The sequence below is a fragment of the Hippopotamus amphibius genome, chromosome 4 (genome assembly GCF_030028045.1).
Source record: "Hippopotamus amphibius kiboko isolate mHipAmp2 chromosome 4, mHipAmp2.hap2, whole genome shotgun sequence".
NCBI lineage: Eukaryota > Metazoa > Chordata > Mammalia > Artiodactyla > Hippopotamidae > Hippopotamus > Hippopotamus amphibius.
This window is the reverse complement of record NC_080189.1, coordinates 19,812,689-19,827,458: the sequence shown is the minus strand read 5'-3', so window position 1 is coordinate 19,827,458 and position 14,770 is coordinate 19,812,689. Positions and strand designations below refer to the sequence as shown.

Genomic DNA, 14,770 nt, shown 5'->3' with positions numbered 1-14,770 from the left:
CTTTCATAATAAGCAGAAAATGAAGGCTAAGTAGAAATTCAGATCTAGAAAGAAGAAACAGTACTAACCGAGGTGCTGGCGGGTAGTCGTTCTGGCAGCAAACCCTCTGCAGTGGACACTGACCACCATCTTTTTTTTTTTTTTTTGGAGAACATTTTTTAAAAAACTGAGGTACAGTTGATTTACAGTGATTCAGGTGTAAAGAGAAGTGATTCAGTTATACATATACATATATTTTTTTTTCAGATTCTTTTCCATTATAGATTATTATAAGATATTGAATATAGTACCCTGTGCTATACAGTAGGTCCTTGTTTATCTGTTTTACATCTAGTAGTATGTGTCTGTTAATCCCAAATTCCCAATTTATCCCTACCCCCCTTTCCCCTTTGGTAACCATAAGTTTGTCTTCTATGTCTGTGAGTCTATTTCTGTTTTGTAATTAAGTTAAATAATTTGTATCCTTTTTTTAGATTCCACATATAAATTACATGATATTTAAGTCTTTCTCTGTCTGACTTACATAGTATGATAATCTCTAGGTCCACCCATGTTGCTGCGAATGGCATTATTTCCCCATTCTTTTTTATGTCTAAGTAGTATTCCATTGTCTATATATACACCACATCTTTTTTTTTAACTTCAACAGCTATATTTATTCCACTATAATTTTTTTGTCTTTCCTTTTTTAATTAAAAAAATTTTCTTTCAATCTTTATTATAGCATAATTGCTTTACAATGTTGTGTTAGTTTCTGCTGTACAACAAAGTGAATCAGCTCTATGTATACATATATCGCCACATCCCCTCGCTCTTGAGCCTCCCTCCCACCATCCCTATCCCACCCCTCTAGGTTGTCACAAAGCATTGAGCTGATCTCCAGTACTCCCTGTCGTACAGAGTGAAGTAAAAAAGAAAGAGAAAGAGAAAAACAAATACCATATGCTAACACACACACACACACACACACACACACACACATATATATGGAATCTAGAAAAATGGTATTGATGAACATGGTGGCAGGGCAGGAATAGAGATGCAGATGTAGAGAACGGTCTTGAGGACACGGGGTGAAGGGGAAGCTGGGACAAAGTGAGAGAGTAGCATTAACATATGTACACTACCAAATGTAAAATAGATAGCTAGTAGGAAGCTGCTGCAGACCATATCTTCTTTATCCATTTATCTCTCAGTGAATGTTTAGATTGCTTGCATGTCTTGGCTATTGTGAATAGAACTGCTATGAACATGGGGATGCAGGTATCTTTTCGAATTATAGTTTTGTCTGGATATATGCCCAGGAGTGGAATTGCTGGATCATATGGGCAAGTCTATGTTTAGTTTTTTAAGGAACCTCCAAACTGTTCCCCGTAGTGGCTGCACCAGTTTACATGCCCACCGACAGTGTAGGAGGGTTCCCCTCTGACCACATCTTGGGCAAGCCTGGAACCATGGTCCAAACCAGCTTTTAGACCAACCAACTATTGCCTCCGGTTTGGCTCAAGTAACTGTAATACCCATGCCCTCCAATTTTCCAGGTTAAAGTTCTTGATGCATCCATCTGAAAGGTTTTCTCATTTGTGGGAGGGTTTTCAGTTTTTTATTTTTAATCACAAAGTAACATGTTCTTTGGAGAAAGTATAGAAAATACAGAGAAGCACAAAGCGTGATCCAGTTACACAGTTAACATTCTGATATACAGATATCCAATCTTTTTTCAGTGCATATAGATATATAATTATTATTATTTTTTAATATCATACAGCACATACAGGTTTTTGTATTTTTTTTGCTCAACTGCATATTATGGCTAAAAGTAAACTCTCAAACATTCCTCTATGGTACCAAATATTTTCTACTCATGTCTAATGACTACATAGTTTTCCATAGTGTGGATATGCCATAATTTATTAAATAAATTAGAGGGTTTAGGAAAAAATCTGTAGTTGAGCAGCTAAAGCCATCCCCTTAAGGTTATTGGAACACATAAAACCCGCCCACCAAACTCTCTGACACACACAAATCCTCGAAGGAATGATGTTTCCTGTGAAATGGTTGTAGCTGTCAATCATTTGTTCTCCAGGTGGCGGTTCTGGTGCTCTCTCCAGGTTGTTAGGGGGTGATTATGGATTCCTGTCAAATGAGATGTCTACTATGTATTCAGCACGAGGCAGTTTGTATTTTTCTCCTTCTATTGCTTTCCCGTCGGAGGAAGTTAAGCAAATCTCTGTGAGCCGAAGGGGAATGGGATAGGCGTCTAGTGCTGCCATCACACGGCAGACATGCCTGGGGCCCAGAGACCGCCGCAGAAGCCGATTAGACTGCTACATAAATACAGCTGTCTGGATTGTCCCATTCCACCCAGGGTTACACCTACATGCATAAAAATGGCCCCAAGCCTGTTTTTCAAAGCCAGTGTGCCTCCCTTGTTGCTTTTTAAACACCCAGCTCAGAGGCATTTTTTTGTGTTACAGCTATCAAAGATGATTAAGGGACTGGGAGAGTTGATATATAAGGACAGATTAAGAAAACTAAATATTTACAACTTGACTGAGTGACAGCCAAGGGGAAGATATTATAACTGTCTGCTGCGCTCAAATCATGGAAGAGGGATTGTTTTACTCTCCCCAGTAACTGGATTTTAGGGATATCTAAATTCAGAGAAAGTTTCCTGAAGATGACATCACTTATGCTAATTAGATAATTGTGTCAGTTGAAATTACATTTCACTGCTTAGTAGCAAAAACTTGGAATCGTGGTGGCTTAAACAAATAAGGTTTCATTTTCTCTCCTATAACATGAAGCCCAGAAGTATATCATCTGGGGCTGTGTGGTAGTTCCATGATGTCACTGGTGCACCCAGTGCCCTCCTGTCTTTGGCTCGATTATTCTCAGCATGATTTTCATACTCAAGGTCACCTGTATTTGAAGAAGAGCTACCGCAGCTTCACTTACCATGGCTGCAATCCAGAAGGGGGAAGGCAAAAGAGGTCCCTGCCAGCTAAGACTGCTTGGAAGAACTTTCTCCGAAGCCCATTTCCTGATTCCAGTTTATATCTCACTGACCACCACATCTGCGAGAGGGGCTGGGAAATTGAGCAGGGTTTTCGGTGTGGTTGATTTTGTTTTTACGTTGGGTACGTTGTTTACCGCAGGGATATCAAGGTCCTTTGACTGAGAGGGCGTGGGAACATGGATCCCAGGAAGGCAACTGGTGGCTTCTGTCACAATGACTTACCTCTTAAAGATTCTGAGAAGCCTGGACTCTGAGACACAGTGACATTTGCTATGATGTTCCATTTGTAAAACTAGCCCTTGCAATCTAATTTATTTACTTCTCATCACGCATCTATTTCAATTTATTTGTCACAGCATAGCCTGGGTTGATGCTAAATAAATCAGCCATCTCAACAGACCTAAGAATAATAATAACTACAACTTATTAGCTTTCATCCAGTTCCATGCCCTGTGCTAGGCACTTAACATCACCTGAATGGTTTGCTTCAAAATACGCCCACAGGGATGGGGAGTAGATGTGGATGAATGAAATAATACTCCCATGAGCTGCTAATAATTGAAGCTGAGCAATGGCTGTATGGGGGTTTGTGATTATTTATAGTCTTCTCTCTACTTTTATAATAAAGATCTTTACTGGGAAATTTTTCATTCCATCACCTCATCTACATCTTACATTATTTCATATGGGGTGGGTACTATCACCCCTGGCTAACAGTGCTCAGGGCAGTTAAGCAGCATCACATAGCGAGTGGATGGCAGATTTAGGATTCAGACCCAGGTTTGTCTGACTTAGAAGCCTGTGCTCTAACCCTTATCGTTCAAAGAAAGCATGCTTCCCTGACAAGGAGGCTGAAACGCCTTAGAAACGCAGATTTTCGGGTCACACCCAAGCCCTATTACAAGACCCCAGAGTAAGGTTTGTTTGCACAGCCAAGGTTTCCAGGCTCTTTCCACCGCACTGTTACCACCTCTGCAGCCACGACTTAACCAACTCAATCAGCTGTGACTTTCCCTTAGAAAAGATGTTACCCTCTGTTGAAGCAAGAAGCCTTATCATGAGTCATTACTTTGGTAACATTTAAGAATAATTCAATAAGCATTTAATTCAGAGCAGTTACTTTTCAACATTGAGCATCCGCGATAGTGCTGGTCACTAAATGCCTGTGTGTCAGTTAAGCATTGTTCTGACTGTGTGCCAGCGACTAATAATCACTGCTTGCTTGAAACTTACTTTGGCTTGTTCTGTCTACTTAAATAATACCATTGTTTCTATTCACTTAAGGTGTCGTGAGTTTTAAAAGTTTTGGGACTTACAGAAAACTCTTCAGGTACCTGTTCTACCTTACAGCAGCATCAGCTCTGCTTAACCTGCTGTGTGTAACTTTCCTGAAAAGACATGATTTTTCTTCCTAACATCTTCAGTCATCTTGTACCATTTCAGCCCTATATTTGAAAGAAGAACTATGAGTTAGTTCTTGTGTGTCACATAGGCAGAACATGGGCCTCCATTTCTCCCTCTGTGCCATGGCTGTGTCATATAGTCTTTAGGGTCCCTTCCAATGACACTCTTCTCTAACCCCACATGACTTGATTTTTCAACCCCACCCCCCAAAACCAAAATTATGAAGACACTGGGCTATATGTGAAACCTACTTGATTATGTTTTATCAGCCAGTAAAAGGATCCCTCACTGATTTGTACTGGTTTCTCTGTCCAAATAATGAATGCCTTAATGCTTTGGAGCTTCCTTGCCTCAGACCGTTTTTAGAACAAGTGAATGAATGAATGAGGTCCGTCATCCATCTCAACTCTGATCTGCTTTCTTAACGGGGCTGGGCCCTCTTTGCTTTTGAATAGCTCAAAAGATTTTCTAGCTGTCAGGTGAAATGTGGTTGTTTTATATATTATAATCATTTTCAAACCATGTATTACTTAACACCCTAAGCTGTTCTTCAGCTTCCTTAGCAGAAGAGGCAAGGGAAAAACCTATAAAAGAGTAGGCACCGGAGCCATCCCCAGGGGCCATCACTGTCTAGGTCAGGCCCACGCTGGTTGAAGTTGCAAGCATCAGAGTCACTTCATTCTTCTTCCAAGAACTCTTTCTCCTACAAGAGTAATTTTAAGCCAGTGTATGCATATGATAATTTTCTCACAAAATTAAACCTAGGAAAAAGAGCATGCTGTAATATAGTGCTGATAACAGCAACTTTGCCAGACATGCCTTAGAATGTCTTGCCCACCCGTCTTTTCCAGGCTCTAAGTAAAGTGTGTTTCTGATTTGTTTTGCAGGGCAGCCTTTGGCAAGGAGTCAGAAGTTCTTATCGGAAACCTGGGTGATAAATTAATCCCTCCACAGGACATCCTCCGTGATGTCAGCGACCTCAAAGCCTTGGCCAACATGCATGAGAGCTTGGAATGGTTAGCAGGTCGAACAAAGTCGGCTTTCTCCAATCTTTCTACATCCCAGAGTAAGTACTGGCAGGGTGGTTCTTGTGGGGAAGCTGAGGAACTGGACTGAGTACTTTCATTTGAAACATGGTGTGTCTACACGTCGCCGTATGGGGACGTGTCCAAGTTGTTGGAAGATCCGTGCAAGAATTCTGCTTGTGCTGAGCCTCTGGTACTTTGTGATTCTGTGAAAGGAAGGAATCTCAGCTTCCCCGTATGGGGCGTGGGAAGCCAAAAAAGGTCCATGTTAAAACATAGCTTAATGTTAAACCTTAGACACACCGGATTGTGTAAGATTGAACCACCATGTCTCAAGAACAGAAAGCAATACATTTTGTCCTTCTTACAACTTCCCAAGGGTAGAAACTGTGTCTCAGAGCTCAAAGCTGAGCACGTGGTAGGTGGTTTCATTTTAACTGATAGAAACCGAATGAAAAAATATCTAAGAAGAGAATAATAGAAGTGATTAAGGTGCTAGAAAACAGAGACAATGAGAAAAACAATTATTCTGGAAAAGAGAGGGCTGAAAGATAACCTCATTATACATTTCAAGGAAATTAAGGAATAGGGTCTGAAGTAAAAACGGGAAACCTCTTTTTCTATCAAGGACCAGTGACCAATTATTTCAAAAATAGTTTGAAAACTTTGGCACACATAAACTTTGTTCAGTAACTACAGCATAAATGTTTCTTAAAAGCATAGTTCAGAAGTATTAAGCAGTAAAATAAAGGCAAAGAAAAAATGATATGAAGAAGGGAAAAAGAAGATGGGAGATTTGAATGTGTGAGTGGAGGGACAGAAAACAGGATAGAAAAAAGCAAAATAACAGCAAGAACATGAAAGAAACTAAATCAGCTCTGAAGTTAATATTAGAGTGAACTGTTAGAAGATTATTAGAAGGAAAAAGCTTATGTTATTTGGACTGTGAACTTCAAAGAAAGTTATTTTTTATCACTGTCTCTTGAAAAGTTATTATTACTTGATTAACCATGATTTCCAGCCCAGAGAGGGAGAAGATGTGGATGAAATAAACTAGAGTAAATTATTCCCTGAAACGCGGGCCCCACGGGCAGGCTCTAGGAGACCTTTGAATGCTCCCTACTTACGATCTCGTGCTGATTGTGTAGCTGTCCTGGGGATCAACAGGGGGTGAGGAAAACAGATGGAAGGAGGGGGCTTTTGAGAGTATGTATTCTGCTTTAGAAATCTTCTTAAAGTTACTTTTTATTTATACTTTTTTAAAATAACTTTGCTTTTATCTTTATATATTTTTATTTGTTCATTTATTTGGCTGCAGTGGGTCTTAGTTATGGCAGGCCGGCTCCTTAGTTGCAGCTCAAGGGATCCTTAGTTGCAGCTATTTATACTTTTATTTTTATACTTTTTATTATTTAAAATATTACTTTTAGCTGATGATAACATTGTACATGTTTATTCTTAGAAATGTATTCACCTACTAAGGATAGTGTGGGCACAGTATTGGGTCTGAGCAGACTCTGCCTAAGTCGGTATCCTTGAGAGGTTTTCAACCTTATAATGCCATCATATCAGGGAACCTGTCACAAGTAATCGTCAAAATTAGCCATTTTTATCTCCCAGACTCACCCGACTCCACCAAGAAAGAAAAAAAGAAAAAAACAAAAAGTCAGAAAGAGCTGACTGTCCCTTTCGCTAGTTGCAAAATAAACAGCTCTGAAAAGGGACCAGATGCCTCTTTCCCTGATTTCCTTTGACTCTCGCAAATGTAGGGCTGTTTGAGTTGGTTTCTTAGTGATGATTGGAAGGAGTCCTCTCGTTCGGTGGGCCATCGAAGTCTAATATTTAATAATGCTTATTAATGCAGTCTCTTATTTTGGTGACACAGCATTCCAGATTTCTGTTCTGTCCATTCTAAAAGAGCTCCACAAGGCAAAATAGGACACTACCTCCATAGCAAGCCACTGAGTGACTCACACAGGCTAACCTGGCTTCAGCCATTCCCAAAAAGAGGAAGATGCTCTCTGAGTTACGCTCAACTTCGTAACTGCACCATTTCCCTGTTGTGTTCATGTCACTGAGAGTCCCCAGTATAGCTGATGTCTAATTCATGTCTTCCATCATCTCTGTTATTCTGACAAAGACTTCTGGTACCACGCCTGTTAATACCTCTCATGTGCTCAGTTCCATTTTATAATATAAGCTGTACCCTCTCAGTTCCTTTCAGGGTGATTATTCCACCCAGTGAGTGATTTAAGTGACTGTCAGCATTTTGACGATCAGTGCAAAACCCTAGTGAACTGTAATCACTACTTATGTTGTCTTTGTTAAAACAAAGCATCGAGCAAACCTGGTTTATTCTGCTAACAACATGCCTCGCTCACCCACACTCGTCTATTCTTTGAATTCCCAGGAGAGATGCCCATTGATGTTTATAATTTGAACAAAGCAGGGAATTCTCTGATAATGGGTTACTTTGATTGCTCCATGTCAGTGTGACTTTAGAAAGGGAATAAGGGACAGCCTTTATTATTCTTTTGAAAAGTGAACCAAGTGATTACCTCAACAAAAGTGTTGCCAAGTCCAGAGACTCGATAGCATGAAGAAAATGCCAGCCTTTTGTCTAGCACTCATAGAGACTCAGGATGGGAAAAAGTCAAGAAAAGAAGCATAGAGGTTTATTTTTTGTCCACATCCTTTAACTAATTTGTACGGTAAATGCCATGCTTTATTATGATTAAGAAGCTTTTAATGGAATGGAATGGAGGAAGTTTGCAGAAAATTATTTTCATAGTAAAAAATCTCTTTAGATATTATAGCAGTGTCCTCCTCCACCTGACATATTTCATGTCATACTGAAGAGAGTATTGCATTTTAGTGGCAGCGCGTGGCTGGCCGTTTGCCGGAGGTAAGAGTTGACCATTTTTTTCAAAGACAGTTTTTCCGTCTCTTTTAGTATTTGCCTAAGACGTCACTCTGTCTTCTTTACATTTGAAAGAGTCTTCTCACCTCATGTAGATCCTGACTACACCAAAGGCACTGCTCTTACTTTCATCCTACCACAGTCCTTGGTTCCTGCTGTATTTCTCCTGGTATTCCCCTGCTCAGTCTTCCTTAAACCTGTTCTGCTTAAGATCTTTTCTGTTGAAAGTCACAGCCCAACTAAAGGAAAAAGAATACATTGATTGATAAAACTGATAAATGAAAAGACTTCAGGTATGGCTGGATCCAGAGGGTCACAAGATAACACCATGTAACACACCTGCTCTCTCTCCCCCTTTCTTTCTTTTTGGTGTATTCCCTCTATTGCTTTCCATCTCAGGTAAGACTTTTTTGTATGGCAACATCCTTGGCTACCAGCAGCCCCAAGATTATTTGATCCCAGACAAAAAGAGCATTTTTGCCAAGAGCTCCTGAGAGAGTCCTAGAGAAGACTTGGATTGACCTGGCTTGACCTTCTCTTGTGGGTCTCTCAGGTTCTCAATGTATATGCCTTATTTTCTGTTTCTTTATCCCCCACTCATGACTCAATCTCCCACTCCCACTTCTAGAATCTCTTAAGTTCAGGATCTGTTTTAACAACTATACTTTCAGTGCAAGGAATTTGAACAGGATCATATTTAGTGTTGGATGTTCAGGATCTAGGTTTATACATATTTTCCCTCATTGATCACAATTTCAACCTTGTAGTAAAGGCACAGAATAATATCTGTCCTCTGTAATATCTGCCATTTGTAAGAATCCTAAATAAAAAGTCTGAGATTAACTGTTATGGTGAAGAAAATTCTCAGCAAAATGTGACCTAGATAAAAATTGTTAAGAGTGTATTTAATTGCAACACTAATGATTTTCTTTTGTATTTTATCCTTTTGCTTTAAGAATGTGTTGCTTTTAAAAATAGAGTACAGAGAACTTGAAGGGGAGGCTCCAGGGCTTATTTTGACTGGATTGCTTCTTCAAGGGGGCCCCTCCTCTTTTTCTCAGATTCTGTAAAAAGTCTCCGGGATTAGAGAATCTAAAACTTCCTTGATTATATATTCTGCTCTTTAAGTAACCTTACCATCGAGGAGGTCGTCTGTTTTTTATTAAAGTCCTTTTGCTTCAGACTAAACCTCTTTCTTCTGTCCTATTCTTCAGAAATTAAATGTTGAATATTTTTCTCTGTAAAATACTTTAATGTGTCTGAAACCATTTTCCTGGCCTCTACTGGCACATCTCTGGATATTAAAAACTTTTGGCCTGAGAGTCCCAGTCTCTGAGTCTAGGGCAAGTAAATCTAGCAGAAGTAGGAGCCCAGAACAGGCCCAAATTCACGTACACTCTCTCAGATGGTGGATTGACTGTTAGCCTTTGTGAATGCAGCCCACATTGCAAGTTCCTTCGACACTAGGTTTCTCCCCTTCTGGCTCCCTCAGCTCCCATTACGGCAGCTCTTGCTGTGCCCCTGTGCATGGATAATAAAAAGTCACACCATAATCTTTTTTTCATTTAAGAAGCCACAGGGTCAAATAAATCTCATAATTTTGGTTCCTGGAATTGGTTCACAAATTGCAGTATTAGTTATGCAGTTATTTATATACTTCTTTTTTTTTATTATGGTAAGAAATATGTAACATCAGAAATACCATCTTAACCATTTTTAAGTGTACAGTACAGTAGAGTTGTGTTAACAGTGTGTTTATTACTATGCAACAGATCTCTGGAACTTTTTCATTTCACGTATACTGAAACTCTATACCCACTGAACAATGCCTTATTTTCTGCTCTCCCCAACCCCTGGGAACCACTTTCTGCTTTCTGTTTCTATGAGTTTGACTACTTTCTATGAATTTGACTAGATGCCTGCATATAAGTGTATTTGTTTTTTTGACTGGCTTATTTCACGTAGCCTAATGTCCTCAAAGTGTATCTATATTATAGCGTATGACTGGAGTTCCTTCTTTTTTTAAGGCTGAAAAATATTCTGTTGTATGGATATTACTACATTTTCTTTATCCGGACGTCTGTCAGTGGACATTTAGATTTCATCTACATCTTGGCTATTGTGAATAATGCTGCAGTGATACATAAGTGTGCAAATTCTACTTCTTTCTTAAAGTGGAACGATTACTAGGGATCTTAGAAATCATCTGGTCTAACTCAAGTATTTTGCACGTGGAGGAATTAAGGCTTCAGAATGGTCACTCTGCATGTCTCTACCTGAATTGGGATGGAAACAAGCCCTTGAATTGCCTGGTTAATTTTCTCTCAACTACATCATTGTCTTGACCATTACCAAAGTTAAGTACTGGCAGTGATACCAGTTCCATTCATACCCTATTCCTATTAAACCACCCAGGAAGATCGTCATATATATTTTTTAATGAAAGCACTTTAATGCCTACAGTTAACTTGTAATCATTTCTGATCATCGTCTTATGTGTAACCAGACTTTCTGTGCTTTAAATATATGGAATTATTTTACATATCCCTTTTTGAATTTCATCTTGGTTGTAATAAAATATATTATTCACTTCTCTCCCTCTTTTTTTGTTCCACAAGTATTATCTAAGATAGAAACTCCACCTGTCTTCTCCTGTTATGGAATATATTCTAACTACTGCACTCTCCTATGACAGCAGTAGTTAGACTATATTTGCTTAGTCACACTAGCCACATTTCAGCTGTTCGGTGACCACTGTATTGGACGGTGCCGTTACAGAACATTATCATCATCACAGAAAGTTCTAGATCAACACCTAGGTCACTGCTGACAAAGTTCTGAAATAATGCCAGTCTGTACAGTTAGCTTTTTGAAGCATACTTGAAGTGTCCACCTGGTTGTATCAAGACATGGATGGATACTTCCGTTGTTCAGTCTCCAGATCCCCTGACAGAGAAGTATGTTTTAGGCCTAGCATTGTCCAGAATTTTTTCTATTGATGCTAAAGGGAAAAGAGTTTAGTGGTCAAATACACTTGAGAAACATTAGGTTATAGAACATTAACTATAGTTCCTGCATACAATAAAACTTTTAATTAAAGTCTTTTTATGTTTACAGAGTAATTATGGCAATGCAGTGTTTCCCAAACTTCTTCATCAATGGAATTCTCTCACCCCAGAGCATCTTACAGGACTTTTCTTTCCTAGAACAACTTCAGGAAACACTGTCCTATGCTGTACTTCTATAATTTGTACAGAATCTTTTATTTCTGCCAACATAGTCAGGCACAAGACAGGACATATGTTTCACAATTGCAGGAATGTAATTTCATAATATTGGCAGACTTGCGCATCATCAGATGACTTCTGTTGCAATTTGGTTATTTTATTATTTGATTTAATTATTTTTAGAAATGTTCAAGTCAACCAGTATGAAATGACTATGGCTTCCTTTTTGCTTGTTTCAAACCTGGCTGTTATCCAATCATAATACTTCCCTCACAATTCTCAGAGAGTCCAACTACTAATGTAATTCCACACCTCAGTTCACTGGTGAATACTAATATGTCCAGAGATTGATTTTTTTAAGAAAAATTTTAATTTAGAATACTTTTAGATTTAAAGTTGCAAAGATAGTACAGGATTCCTGTGCATCTCCTACCCATTTTTCCCAATTATTAACATCTTAAATTTGTCACAACTGATGAACCAATATTGATAACATTATTATTAACTAAGGTTTATATTCAGATTTCCTTAGTTTATATCTAATATTCTTTTTCTGTTCCAGGCTCCCATCTAGGATATCATAATACATTTAGTCATTGTCTCTTTAGGCTCATTTAGACTGTGACCATTTCCTAGACATTCTTTGTTTTTGATGACCTTGACAGTTTAGAGGAGTACTGATCAGATATTTTGCAGACTAGCCTTCAATATGGGTTTGTCTAATCTCTTTTCATGATTAGACTGGGCTCATGGGTTTTGGGAAGGAAAACCACAAGGAAAGGTCATTCTTATCACATCTATCAAGGATAACTGTTATCAATGTGACTTATCACTGGTGATGTTCTGGGATTGATTTTTTGCCTCCAATTCATGTAGTCCCCTCTAGACAGTTCCTTCTGAATTCTAGATCAACTTTCCACTTTCCCACCACAAATTGCTTTTGTCTATCTTTCTAGTGACTATTTTTTAACATGATGAATGCGTCTATTACGAGCCCAAAGTTTGGACAGGTTGAATAGCTGCTTAAAAAAATCGTTGTCCACCTTAAACAATTATGCAGTTGATAAAGATTATAGTCTGGTGGGTCTGAAAGGCTCTGTATGGAAGATGTTTTTTCTACACTGAGCCGCTCAATTAGGGCCTGCAGCTACTTCTTAGTTGCCACATGTGCTAAACCATCCTTAGTAAATGTATACAAACATTAATTTCAGACAAAGCCATGCTGAGATTAAAAGAGCTATCTGAATTTTTCTTCACCGAAAATAAAGTTTTAACCCATTTGCATTAGGTCCTTCTAGTGTGCCGTGTTGACTCAAAACCCGTTTACAAGTGAAACTTCCTGAGCAGTGTCCTTTTAGAGGAGCAGTTCTCAGTCAGCTGCATGTTCACTGTGGTCGGTTGGGGAGTTTTAAAAAATACTGATGCTGGGCCCCACTCCCAGAGATTTCCATTCACTTGTTCCAAGGTGTGGGCATCCCCAGAGCCTTCAGGTTAGAGGTTGAGAACCACTGTTCTAAAGGATTGGTTCCCTACCTTGGCTTCTATTAGGATGTCCTGTTGAACTTCTGGTCAGACTCTGGCAGAGACGCACAGAGTGCTATGCCTTTAAACATCTCGGGCAATTTCAACAAATAGCCAAATCAGAACCACTGATTTTTGAGTCCTCCAGAACTTCTTCTTTAATTTCTAGAGCTCTTATATTTGGGAAATGCTTTATAGTTATTTTGTCAGTTCTAGTCTCAAAAGTTTGGGGTTCACATGACTTCCCATGTTACAGATAAGGACACCAGGCTCAGAGTGTTGTGCTTTGTGTCTATACCAGAGTCCGGACAATGGCCCACTTTCAGTTTGCAGTTCCTGGTTCGTCAAACTGTCCCCCAAATCTGATTAAAAATCAGTATCTTCCTCTTACCTTTTTCAAATCCGTTAAATGAGAAGGGCACAGGAATCAGTCTCTCTCGTAACACAAAAGGCTGTGATTGCCAAACCAGTTGAATGAATGTGGAAGTGTTTACAAGTCAATTATATCACTGAAGATACAGATGGACAAGGTCCAGGTGTCTGTACACCCCCCCATCCCTCAAGTACATGGTTTTGTGGCCAACCGGGAGGCCTTTATGCATTGGCAACTATGATTTAACATTTTCGGGAAGGTGGAGTAGGAACTGAATATGAATGGACCTCTCTATCATGGGCTTTTTCTGCCCTAATGGCGAATGGAAGATGAAATGCAGACTCTCCCTCCCCTTGCTGTTTGTGTTCCTGCCGTGACACACATGAGAATGAAAATGTCCCCAGATGAGATCTCCTGGGACATTGTTCTGGTCCCGCTTTGCTTTTGTCAAGCCATTAAGCCAGAGTTTTCCTGTCGTGATCTCATCTGATTATTTTTAATTAAAACTCCGTGCATGGTAATTTCTCTCCTGCTCCAGTATTTACAAGTTTCAAATATTTGTAGACTGTTATCAGATAGCTCCTCCTCAGCAGTTGCTTAGCCTAACTCTACGTTTTTAGCTTCTCAAATCATCTTTCGAGTTTGGGCTTTCTCTGCCATCATCATTTTTTGGTCTCATTGGTTGTCATTTTCTTGAGCTGACTCTCTTTCTGTGGTTTCACTGTTATTCCACTTCCTCCGTTGGTGACAACTTCCAAATTCATTGTCATTGGTTAGTTTCATGAGCATACTGTGTACTGAGAAAATTACATTACTGCTGGAATTATACCTTGTTCAGTAGTTTCCCACCTACCGTCCAATTTGGAATTTGTTTTGATCTTACCTAATTGGCACAACTTCCACTTTTGTGTAAGCCTTTATCACGTTTTGAAAAGTGTCTAAATACACTTCCACGTTGTACCAGTTTCCGAACTAATCGTATGTTTTGTAGGAATAAAAACACTAAACGATAATGTTATGATGATACAGTTTTGTTCATCCTCAGTCTTAATTGTACTCTATTATTACTCACAAGCTGATTGAAATTTATCTTAATGAAGAAAGAATTGTGTGGAAAGTCCCTGTGCTCAGGGTATTCACCTGGTTGTTCTTAGGAATGTTCGGAGACTCATGTTGTTGCAAACAATGGAGATGCTGGTGATTCTCTCACTTTATAAGGAAAAATATCTGGACCCTCCAGCTCCTTCTCCACACTGATGTACTTACTCTGCACTGTTACTG

The 14,770-nt window shown here is 39.2% G+C and overlaps 1 protein-coding gene across 2 annotated transcripts in view; it reads left to right on the top strand.

The window, feature by feature from the left end:
- EXOC4 (exocyst complex component 4) overlaps positions 1 to 14,770 on the top strand; it is a 752,882-nt gene that overhangs the window by 626,006 nt on the left and 112,106 nt on the right. For both annotated transcript variants that reach the window (XR_009053126.1, XM_057730962.1), the window contains exon 14: positions 5,311 to 5,489. Coding sequence is in view for 1 of the 2 variants with exons in the window: in XM_057730962.1 (XP_057586945.1) it covers positions 5,311 to 5,489 (179 nt within the window). In the remaining variant the exon portion in view is untranslated. The remainder of the gene's footprint in view (positions 1 to 5,310; positions 5,490 to 14,770) is intronic.